General features: G+C 37.0%; 1 protein-coding gene across 7 annotated transcripts; it reads right to left on the bottom strand.

The window, feature by feature from the left end:
• Positions 1-1222: 1222 nt before the first annotated feature.
• Positions 1223-11313, bottom strand: LOC149011021 (thymidylate kinase-like). 7 transcript variants are annotated; one of them, XM_089162128.1, is made up of 9 exons: positions 11008-11313; positions 10061-10110; positions 6436-6491; positions 6113-6214; positions 5361-5636; positions 4057-4168; positions 3913-3972; positions 3097-3201; positions 1231-2203 (listed from the first exon to the last, which is right to left on the bottom strand). In XM_089162128.1, exons 5-9 carry the CDS (start codon positions 5612-5614, stop codon positions 2087-2089), a joined length of 648 nt encoding a protein of 215 aa, XP_089018254.1. In that variant the 5' UTR covers positions 5615-5636; positions 6113-6214; positions 6436-6491; positions 10061-10110; positions 11008-11313; the 3' UTR covers positions 1231-2086. The 7 variants fall into 7 exon arrangements, with proteins under 7 accessions (XP_089018250.1, XP_089018248.1, XP_089018254.1 ...); XM_089162125.1 differs by having other exon boundaries at positions 1232-2203; positions 5361-5696; XM_089162124.1 differs by lacking the exon at positions 6113-6214 and having other exon boundaries at positions 1223-2069; positions 5361-5696; positions 11090-11313.
• Between the last annotated feature and the right edge of the window lie 861 nt (positions 11314-12174).

Consider the following 12174-nt stretch of genomic DNA (forward strand, 5'->3'; position numbering starts at 1 on the left):
ATGCCTTAATTCATCAAATTCGCACTAATAATGCACGTAATTTTTTTAATAAAAACACCTTAAACACTTTCCGTTCATTAGGTGTGGTTCAATAATCTAGCTATGTTGACACTCCACAACAAAATGCCGCTATGAAGCAGAATCACCGCCACCTTCTAAACATTACTAGAGCCCTTTGTTTCCAAACCAATTTAGCTTTACAATTTTGGAGTGAATATTTTCTCACTGTTGCTTACCTAATCAACACTGCTTAACTACCAGCACCCATACCCCTATGTACAAAAAGGTTTAAGAATTAATGACATTTCCTAAAAAACCATCTATATTTCTCATGATGTTACATTTCATAAAACCATTTTCCCCTACCAATTATACTCATCACCTACCCAATCACATCTTATGTGTCTGCTTTACCCCATTTTAAATTGATTGTAATACATATCCTCCTCCTTCACCACCACTTCCACCCTCATTACTACTGTCACTGACTCCATCCCTAGTGAAAATACCACTCTCCTTCCGTTCAATGATACCACCATGTCCACCACTCCAATTCCTTCTTAGACACACCCTTCACACACTTGTCATAAACCAAATTATTTAAATGATTACTACTTGTCTATTGCCCAAGCAAATTAGTCTTCAAGTGTTGGCCAAGGTACAACATCGTCCCCTTGCATGTTACTTAAGCTACCATCGGCATAAAAATTAGACTGGCAAAACTTATGTGCAGGATGTCTTAGGTTGTACTGCATCCATCTGTTGTCACTAATCACACAGAGTTAGCCTTGGCTTCACTTTCTTCTTCCACCTCCAAACCCACAATATGGCATTTGGAACTTCTATGCTGTGACTGAATTCTTGTACCTGACTTCAAAGATAGACTCATATCGACATATTTTAGTAGGCAACCCAAATGACCCATTTCAAGAAATCTATGATGGAAGCAAAGAGCTTGAGCCAATAGATGGATCAGCCCACATCCAAGAAATGCATTGGTGAGCCCCCATCACCCATTACTCCCCCACCACTTTGGAGTGATGATTCCACCACCCTTCAAATTTGAGTGGGTCGATCAAGTTCTTGTCTAATGGCAAGATAACTCATCCAAGGACACCATGCGAGAAGACGGCGCCTACCTCCGCCCTTAGTTCTATTCATTGAACCTCCCCAGTGATGATATAAACAATGACGTGGTGGGAGATGTACATGCTCGTAGGAGTAACAGACGCTAAAAACTCAACGTTCTACTGAAGGATCATGCATAAAATGAGGGAACACCCCCAGGTGGTCTTGTAAGAAGTATGTGGGAAAAAGGAGAATGTTTTCACAACAGAATTGTATGGAAGGATTTCCATAGCAGAGAATATCCTGAGAAGCCATAATTAATTAGAAAGTAGAAAGTAGAATGTAAAAGGGGATGTAATAACGAATAATGTAATCAAGATCAATTTCAGTCTTCTTCCATAGTCTTCTTTTTCTCACAGGAGGTTGCTACCCTCGAAGTAGCTTGTTACTATCACAAGTTTCATTTAAATAATTCAAAAACTCCATTACAACAGCATAATAGAAAATAATAGCCACTTCATGTTCATACATGATCATCCATAAACAAAACCAAAATAACATTAGGAATCCACATACGGAAACATATTTGTGATACATATAATAATCAACTCCATCAAAGATCCTTGTTTCATTTTTTGGAAAACCAAGATTCATTCAACTATAATTACACAAGTCCAAGGAACATAACTCCCATAACCACCAAGAAGAGGAAATGGCTTAGTCCCTCCTTCCAGACAAAAGGACAGCCCTCTTAGTCAAGGAGTCAGCTATGCTGTTAATCTCCCTTGGAATAAAATAAAAGCTTTTCTTTTTCCCTTTTTTGGGGTCAGACATAAAGTAGGATCCCAGCAGCTTGATGTCTTCAATAAGTGATGAATGAGATAAGCTCCACTAGAGATCCCAGGTATGGTATACGATACTGAAGCAATTGGATGGTAATATGAAGACCACCCCACCAAAATCATAACCACATTGACATTCTACTAATCTAACAACAGCATCTGGGCGAAAAAGAAATTTACATCAGCCACAGTTGAGAGAAAGGTTTTTCCTTATGACAGCTACTAATACAATCCATTGCAATTTCTCTCAGCTGTTTCTCTATATCCTCTATGGGGAGGCAAGCATCAACAATCTGTAATTGAAACAATTAAAGATATTACCAAGGAAGAATACTCAAATGTGTTATTTATAATATTCACAGATTGGCACACAAGTCGGACTGTTAGTATTATGGGCAAAAGATCCATACACCACCCATGGTGGATTCTCTTGTACACCCTGTAACAGATAGTGAGGGCCACACATATATTCTTGTTTATTTCATTTCATCTATTTTAAAAATGTGTTCTCTACGTGGATGATAGCTTTTCAGGATGTTAACTGGTGCAGCAAGCAGATTCTTTCCCATGCAAGTGGCATGTGAAACTCTCTCCCTTGCATTATTGTCAAAAACTAAAGGAAAATTCAACTGAGCAAGAACCAAAGACAAGCTTCTAATAGATGAAGTCATAGGAGGGTGGATATAAGGAAACTCAAAACAGGTAGACTACCATAATTGTCAGATCAGCATAAGAAAAAGATTGTATTTTCTCCAGAGTTTCAATAAGCACCTCAAGCATTGATATGAGGGTACTATGGAACGTAAGACAAACTCGTCCACTAGCCAAGCAGGAGCCAGGCTGTGCTTATAACATAACTCCAAAAATTTATAATTGCAACTAGACTGGGTCTATCAATAAGCATACCACAAGCTATTCTAATTTTCTTTATATTCCAATGGAAACAGTTATTGAAATGCTTCTACTAGTTTTTGACAAAGTTTAGAAATCTGAAGCAGTGCTTTTTTAAGCATACACCACATTTCAGTAATAAAGGGCCTATATGATTTAACGATCCAGGACCTGTGCAAACTGCAAACCGTAGAGACACTAACCACAGAAATAATAGTGGAAGCCAATCTTGAAACTGACATCTAATTTTGCCTTTTTTCTGCAATAGGTTGCTAATTGGAATCAAAGATCTTACCTTCCATGTGGCATCACGAAGGATCTGATAGTGTTGGGCAACTTTCCTCTGGAACTCCAACTGCTCGTATCTTTCACCTCCATAACCTCCTCTCTCTGCTGCTTTCTGGAATCATAAAACGAAAAATAACTTAAATATTTTTTCAATATAAGTATATGCTTAAATGAAAAGATATAAAACTGAAAGTTTTGTAAGGCAAGTCACAGAACATCAAAACAGCACAGAAATGGAAAGGCTAACATTAGATACCCCAATTGAGGAGTTCTAGAACTAGTGCCACAGAGCTTATGACTATTGTAGATGCTACTATTTTGTGTCCCATTTAAGTGTGGAGCCTACCATAAAACATAGCTGGATCAACAATTATCACTTTTTAGTGCTATAATTTTTGCCCAAGCATTCACCATATCAAAATGTCACCTACTCTAACCTCCAATCCATGAATGGGGTCTTAAGTCAAGCAATCAGGCTGCTGACAGGTAGGAGGAAGCTGAGTAAAGGTGACCAATCTTCTTTTTCTTCAAACAGGATATACAGTGGGACTTTAAAACACTGTGTAGCAGGCACATAGTAGGAATTTTCCTTTTAGGTGGGGTTTTGCCAGGGGGTGGGGGGGTTGGGGAAGATTTTTCTCAATTATGATACTTTAGAATACCCCCAGCATTTGCTGCATTCAGAGCTGAACAATCGGTTCACTAAAATCATCAAGTAAATTATGTCTCACGACTTGATGATTTGATCAACTGGTCCCAAGACGGAATACTTTTTCCTCTTTAAGTCATCCCAAAGAATAGAAAAAATGGCAGTTCCAAGTACCTCTGGTGGTATGTCAAGGTACACCACTAGGTCTGGAGCCAGCAACCCCGACTCCGGAGCCTGAAAAGAAAATCAAGATAAGGAATTTTCAATCCCAAATAAGAGACTTCATGACCAGAAAGATTTATGGGTAAAGGATTTCACCTTGCACCATTCTATATTGAGTCCTTTTGCAGATGAAAAAGCTACCCCAGAGTAAGAGTACCGGTCAACGATAAGTGTGATTCCACTCCTCAGTTTATTCTCCATCAATGACCTGCAAAATATCGCCTTTGGCTAAAGAATATTTTTGTTGAATGGGAGAAAGAGGGAGAGAATTTGCATGAGAGGCTCTCCCTATGAAGCTTTATTTATAGTTTAGAAATCAATCTCAGTATAGGGAAAAGTTACAGCAAAAAGAGAAAGTAAATATTACATAGAATCTTTCAAATCTTCCAAAAAGGAAACTATCCTAAAGAGCTTACTTGTCAACCAAGCAACAAGCGAAATAGTAAGTAAGCCTATACTAGGCAATTACCAAACTGTACATCGCCAAGATCACTCAACAATATCTTGGACATGCTAAGACGGAGTCTTCAACAGAGACTGTATAGAAGTTTAATCAAAAGATGAAAAATTAAGAGATGGCCTTTAGTGGTGGCATACTCAAAAGCAACAGAGTTTTTCAATCATTCATAAGGATGGGCAGTATTATTCATATAAAACTTCAGATCGAGCTAAAAGAGCATTATGAAGGCCTAAAATGACTAAAGATGAGAAGAAAAGACATGTACGGATTAGTTTGAAAACAAAGAATAGGATCCTTTACTCTGGTTGGGACATTTCTAGTTGAGTTGAGATGACTTGTGCTAAGTACTCTTTAGTGTGCTCAAGTGGGGTTTTCACTTGATTTTATCTCATGAGTTTAGTTGAGTTGAGCTGCTCTTCTTTTTCCACAGGTAACTATATAACTAATGTAAGAGCCCAGAAGTGGCAAACTCATGTAAATACAAAGAGAGGCTAGTAGAAACATTTCACAGACCATCTTTCAAGGAAAGCAGTACCTGAAATAATGGACCTTACAACATGAAGATACAGATTTTTCTAGTAGGCCAGTATCAAGGCTATCACATCACTTCTTAAGCCAGAAAACAATGGTACTGCAGAAGTGAAAAGATTTCTGCTTGATGGTAGGATTACAATCCCAAACCCACCATCCTCAGTTGTGTGAAGTTAAATATATTTAACTACTAGAAAACGTAAAAAGCAGATGCAAAAGTTTCACTCGAACTTCCACACCAGTGACTAAATGACCATTATGGGAAATCATTAATGGAAGAAAACATCAAGGCAAAACATGACAGAAAACCTGCAATGTAGACAAATAAACATAAAAGTAACACACCAAATGCACACAAAGTAATACACTTCATGCCGTCAAAGCTAAAAAAAGGTAGATATATTCAAACCTCTTTTCCCAACGATTTGCACTGAAAAGAAGATGAATTGTTTGATCATCCAGTTGTGATTTGTTGGAGAGGTAGGAAGATATCATTTGCCCAACACATGTGGTTCTGTCAGGAAACCGCCAAAGCTCAGCTGAAATTCCTTCTCCCTCTAAGTAAGAGAGCAGTCTGGTAGATTGCAAAGTCTTCCCACTGCGGTCCAGACCTTCCATAACAATCAAGGCACCCCTGGGAACAACATGATGGCCATTCTCCATTTGAATTCTGCTAAAAGAACTCCTGTTGTGATAGTTCAAGGGAAACTTCAATGACTTTAGCGATGCTAGTTGCCCGATATTCCTAAGAATAAAAAACAACAATATCATAACTTTATCCCAACTGAATAGGACTAGCTAGATGGATCCTAGAAGAGACAATAGAAAAGGAATAAACGGATACCATGTACATCAGAAGTAAAGGACTTCAAACAATCTAGGCATGTAGCAAATATGAGAAGTTCAATAAAGATAATGAGTTAAAATCGTGGTGGTGCCGTATGATACCAAACGCTTGGACTCATAAAGCTCATGAGCCCAAGTATAGATGGAAAATGGATCTAAAAGAAATATAGAATGGAGGGTAATATAGGATCAGACCTCAAGTTAGAAAAGAAGTCATTACAGAACAGTGCAATTCCAGAATTTGGAAAACTCCTAAATCTGAACAGAATATAAATTTCTTTTCAGATCTGGAACTTAGTGATTAATAGAGATTACCAATCAATGGATTCTGAATTGCTGGTTCTGCAGATTCTTTTCGGATCTGAAACTTAGTGGTGTAATAGAGAGTACCAATCAATGGTGTTTCAATTGCTAGTTCTGCAAGGTAGCACATGAGTAGATTGATAGGAGACGGAAAAAGAGAACGAAGGCAGCAGTAATACAGGCATAGAGAAAGATAATTACCAGCAAAAGGGAAGGGAGAGAAAGAGAAGAGATTGAAATTTAACAAGAGACTAAAAAGGACATGAAGAGGGATTTCTCACATAATATGAATAAAGTATTTCTATTTAAAAGTTGAACAATTTAATGGGGGTTACCTCACAATCAAAAACTTGGGAAAGTAAGAGTTATGCTTGACAAAATACTCCTTAACCTGTAATGACACTGATTAATTAAATGAACCTAACAACAATAAAATACTAGATAGAGTTCCAGATCTGTTGAAGTACTTAAACTGTTACAGAAACTAAAGCAATTAGGAATGCCTGGTATGGGCTCATTCAATTGAACTTGCTTTGTCATTGGTTCTCCTGTAATGACCAAAATATTTGGTCTAGGGGGTGGGGAACAGTAACATTTTTTGTTATTCTTTTGAAGTTTTAAATTATACCATTGGCCAAGTTAATTGTTAAGGAAATTTGTTTTTACAAAGTTTCATATCCATTTCATAGATCACCAAGTAAAAGAAATATTCAAGGAGTTCCTATGGAAATTTCTATTTACAACAATTGTTATTTTTCTAGATGATGAACAAGGAGGATAGCGCGCTCTCTCTCTCTCTCTCAATAATTTTCTCCTCTCTTTTGAAGTGTCCTATTTTATCCTCTTTTATCAGATTCCACGATTCATAGCGGTGACAACAGTCCCATAAAGGCATAAAGTACCTCATTCCCTATTCTTCCCTTTATTTTTCCATTTCCTAAGACCCTAAGTAATTGAAAGCCCTGACTAATTAACATTCCCCAATCTCACTATCTCTACCAAGTTCAGCTTTAGACGTACACAACCCTAACCTTATTCTACAATAGGCCTTAGTCATTAACATCTGGTGGCAATCCTGCCAAATAGGCAGAGATGAAAAGTCATGGGTTCCAGATGTGGGTCTGGTTTTATTTACGTATAAGGTGCATTCGTGATTGAAAAGTAGACGTTACAAATCCTTTAGTTGTCTTACTTTAGGCCAGAGCCCAGGGATGTATGTGTGTCACATGCACACTTGAATGTGCTCTCTTAATGAAACTCTATAACTTCAACAGCTTGTGATCATTTGAAGTGTGATGAAAATGTGATTGCGTCATAGCATGCACGACTGCCTAATAACCCTTCTTTGTTTTGTTCACTTTTCTCACTAAGATGATTTCATAATGCATGACAAAACATGAAAGAAACAAAAAAGGGCTAAAACAAATGAACAATCTTAAGCCTCTTATTTTGCCTTGGTGGAACATTATTAGGAGATCTTGTGGGGACCAGACCAGATCATGCAAAGACTTTGGGTCAATTTTGTATATGCAAGGGGATTAGAAGTTTAGACTAGTTTCCAATTTCAGATTTAGAAAGTAGTCTTGTAGTTTCTATTTAGTTTCTTGCTTTTTATCCAAGTCTCAACTCTCAACCTTACAGTAAACTTGCAATGAGTGATTTTCATTTGGACCCCCTGAGGTTTGACCCAAGTCAATTTTTAAACCAAAAATGATGACATTTTGCATTTATCTCCCCTATGGTATCCAAAATAAAACAATTAAGGACATATTGTCATTTTTATGATCAAAATACCCTTATTCCTTTTCAATTTCCTTTTATCAAATGGTAGCATATTCAGTTAAAAGTTTAATCAATACCAAATTGTTTGTACCTCGTACCTTTGTTCAAGATCTGGGTAAGTTGAAGAAAGGAAATAGATAGGGCATAAGTGAAATTTGGTCATAAAAATGATAGTATGTCCTTAGTTGGCCTTTTTTGGATACCATAGGGAGAGACAAGTACAAAATGTCATTTCTTTTGGATTGAAAATGAATTAGGTCCAAATAAAAAATAACCCACTTGCAAGTTTACTGTTTATACTTTTGGGCTCAACAGTTGAACCAATATACTGTACTTTCTATCGAGGGACCCCATATTTTGATGACTTGGGCTGATTTCCTTTGAACAATTGTTGTGTGACATGAAGGGCTCACATGCCTGGCTAATGAGAGGAATCCATGAAGGGTGAGGGAGCCTGACAGCTGAGAGACAATCACCTTATCCCTCTCTCTTTTTCTTCCTTTATTTCTCTACCAATCCATACAATAGCCCCTTGTTGCTGCTGCTATGAACACTCACTGTAGATCCAAATCAATCTCTAGTCACTCCCAAGATTGTCGTTGCTGCATACAATCAGGGAAGGCTCAAACATCACCGCAATCCTTGATACTCTGTTTCCCCCCAGCAAACTCTAAGCCTCAATTTCTCTACAACCTGAACTCAGTTTCAGCAGAGGTTTTCAGGTTTGAACCACACAAGCAGGGCTACACTCAATCCCTGATTAGGAGTGCAAAATCCCACTGGTTTCCAAGATCTCAAGAATACTTAACATTTCAAATATATCTGATAGGCCTCTCATAACTCGGGTGTACAAGCGTAAGAATAAAGGGAAGAGCACAATATCACTTCCAGTGGCTGAAGGAGACAAAAGTAAGGAAGAGACAGCTGGCAACATTCTATTGGACAGCAATCATTACTCTGTTCACAGCAGTGCTGCAGAAGAGACAGTCCAGGTGGCAGGGGAGTAGTGGGAAGGAATGTAAGAGTTTGTTAGGACTGTTAGGGTATGTAAGGAGGAGAGGAGAGGCAGAAAGGGGGGAGGGGAAAAGTAGCAAGCGAAGGCTTGTGGGAGAGGGGAGACCTCTAGGAGGGGCTCTGTATGCTGGAGCTATTCTGATTATCAGATGGGATTAGTTTGCTTTGTTGTTTTCTTGAATTAAGTATCAGTTGGTAGAATCAGCTTGTGTTCTTCAGTATTATCAATTTGGCATTACTTAATGAATTCTGCTGCTGCTCCATTGTTATTCTAGCTGTTCTTACTGTTACTGTTATCCTAGAATCATAATCAGTAGCCAGTGGTTTGTTCTTCTTCATTCCTGATAAGAACTAATGAAGTTTACAGTAAGGGTCTATCAATATCCCATCTCTCAGCAACCCTTGATCAAAATTAACTAAGATTTAAAAGCATTGTAGTGCTGCCAAACATTCACTTGATTCCAGTTTGAGCACATGCTACTGGTTGGTTTGGGCTGTGGCACTCACCTTCAATTTTGGAGGCCTCTGCCTTCTAATTTCAAGTCTAATTTAGTAACTCTTTATGTCACTTCATGAATTTCTAGTCAACAAACATATCAAAAAGTACTGAAACATTGAGCACATTCCTCAACCTTCCCACTCAATCTAGAAGACCATTTGGCCAACTTCTTCTAGATAATGTAGGCTATAAAGTATTACTTTTATAGAAACTCTGGTCAAAGTAACAACCTAAGTAGTTTGCTGAACATTGTATTTTTCAAACGTCACAACGTTTTTGGATCTCATCACCCCAACTAAATCCTGGACTAACCCCAGTTTCTAAAGTTCACCCTTCTCAAACCCTTATCTTCGACTTGCAACTATTTGTCAAATAAAACTCTCCTTTTCAAATACAATCAGTTCCAATTGACTTGAAGTTTACCCAGAAACTCCTCTTATACTGTTCTTCAGTCCCAAACCTGTAAAGGAAACCCGTTGCTTTCAATAGATCCTACTGGAAAACATTTAGGACAAAAATCAGGGCATAGAATGAGAAAGCATCAAAATTCTACATTTTTTTTTATAAGTTTAAAGTGAAACACATCAATTTAGTTCCCAAGCATTAATGTACATAGATAAGAAGGTTGACAACTGCAATAATATAGAGTGATAGAGAATACTTACGAAGCCCTCAAAATTCTGAAAGAGCATGCATGTGGCATATCCCAGTCAACCTTGGACAGAGATTAAGATAAGTTAGAAAATAACTAGCAAAAAACATAAAATAGATCAGGCAAATAAAATGTTTAAATGCATAAAAAAAAAACTCCTTTTTACTTGTGCCTCATGAGAGCTGTGTAACACTTCTAACTTTATCTGCCATGTTCCATTTTTAATAGGCTACCACCAGTAACTTGACCACTTGGTATACATTTAATTAATAAGTTAAAACTAATGAGTGTAGCAAATTTTTGGACGCACAAGCAAAACACGTTCAGTTTAATCTTTCTTGTTGATTTCTTTCTCTGTATACACTTCATCTTCCTTTTACCTTGTCCAATGTCTGTCAATAAATAAATAAAACAACGACAAAAAAACAAAACAAGAAACCCATATCATGCGCAGACAGAGAACACTTTTTTTCTAATTAATTCTTTCACTTCAAATTTCCTTTTCGTCTGAGGCAGCTGAGCTAGAGAACATTCATAACATCATTGTTCAGTGTAAAACATTCACAAGATGAATTACAGGCTCAAACATAAAAACTGCAAATGACGGAAAATTTTCAAAATAGTTTATGCCAGTTACGATTCAGCAAATTTTATCAGTACTCTGAAAACTATAATAGTGAAATCAAGGATAAAACCTTACACAACCGATCCATCATAAGATTAAGAACTGAATAATCTATGAAAAATAAAGAAACATAGAATCGGTCACTAAGTTAGGGAAGTAGATGTAGTAGGATTTTCGTCTGTTATTTATCAGAAATCCAGAGTTATACAACAGTTCATGAATCCGCACTTTCACATACAATTAGGAAAAGCAAATCGACATGCGACCCGATCTAAATTATAAATTGGAATCAAAAGACTGGAATCTGACACAGATTAACCAAATAATTCATTTACCCGATCCTGGTTGCCAATATGAAGCAATTGACTCGTATTTGAGTTTCTTTAATAAAAAGCCATTGAAATGGAGAGATGGTACCTGAGAATGGAGATGAAGCATAAGAGATGAAAAACTGAAATGGAATCAAAGGGTATAGGAGAAGACGAGCTTCTCCGTGCCTTTTAAAGATCCGTCTGGATTATCTTCTGATTTTATCTTTTGGCGGGAAAGGCCCTCAATTTAGGGTTTCGGAATGCGGCGGGAAAACTATCTCCGTTGGTGTCGGCCGGAGTCCGCACAGGAGGTGTCAATGGGTCCGGTTGAGTTGCAGTGCGACTTAAATTCTTAAAAACATAAAATTTCGGAAAAATTTAGGGACTCCCAAAATGTCTCATAAAATGACACAATGGTCCATTCCGGTAGGAGATTCCATTAAGTTATGGTTAGATAATTTATAATTTCTAATTATGAGTCTGCCCTTAATCTATTACCCTTAAGCACTTTTCTTTAACTTTTTAAAAGTTTGACTCACTGGATTTTAATCCTAATTCAATAAATCCCAGTTAATACTTAATAGCATCTCCTTATGAAGGAAAAGAACAAAGTACAAAGAAGTAAAGCCGAATCAATCCGTTTTGATCCAATCCATCTACGTAGGACCTTTGATTGCCGTACTAACTGAAAGCCCTACTGCAAGGTTTGATCACCAGTCACTCAAGCAAGACAAGCAACAAAGCACTAAAACTCAACATCTGCAGAAGCCATCATTGAAGATAGTGAAGACTTAACAAACAACAAAAATAAAGAACCAAATAATCAAAATCAATTGAAATCCGAAGGAGGAAAGAGGAGCATCATCATGATTCATGAAATATAATCTTTTGGTAAGAAATCATGAAATATATAAAATATATAAAGAAGTAATATATTTTTTTTTCTTTTTTTTGGGTAGTAAAGAAATCACAGATTTTGATTGAAAAAAAAAAAAAAGATAAAAGAGTATATTGGTCTTTTTAAGTAACAATATATTGGTTTTTTTCTACTATGATCCTTGTTTCTTATCTCTTGTTAATTGTGCCTTTCATTTTTTCTTGTTGTTTTACTATTCTTTGTGTGATATGTTTCACAGTTTGAAATGAGAGGATTTGTCTGCTGATTTACTGGCACCTCCGTTTGAATTTTTA

The sequence above is a fragment of the Hakea prostrata genome, chromosome 7, assembly GCF_041222555.1.
Source record: "Hakea prostrata isolate BN-2017 chromosome 7, UWA_Hpros_2, whole genome shotgun sequence".
Lineage (NCBI taxonomy): Eukaryota > Viridiplantae > Streptophyta > Magnoliopsida > Proteales > Proteaceae > Hakea > Hakea prostrata.

Bases quoted from the DNA above. Each gene is read 5' to 3' on its own strand.
- LOC149011021 (XM_089162122.1), bottom strand. From the start codon at position 10,087: ATGCTCTTTCAGAATTTTGAGGGCTTC. The intron at 6,492-10,060 runs GTAAGTATTCTC...GTGTCATTACAG, and splicing joins TTCAGAATTTTGAGGGCTTC to GTTAAGGAGTATTTTGTCAA. The intron at 5,697-6,435 runs GTAACCCCCATT...TTTTATTCTTAG, and splicing joins CCCAAGTTTTTGATTGTGAG to GAATATCGGGCAACTAGCAT.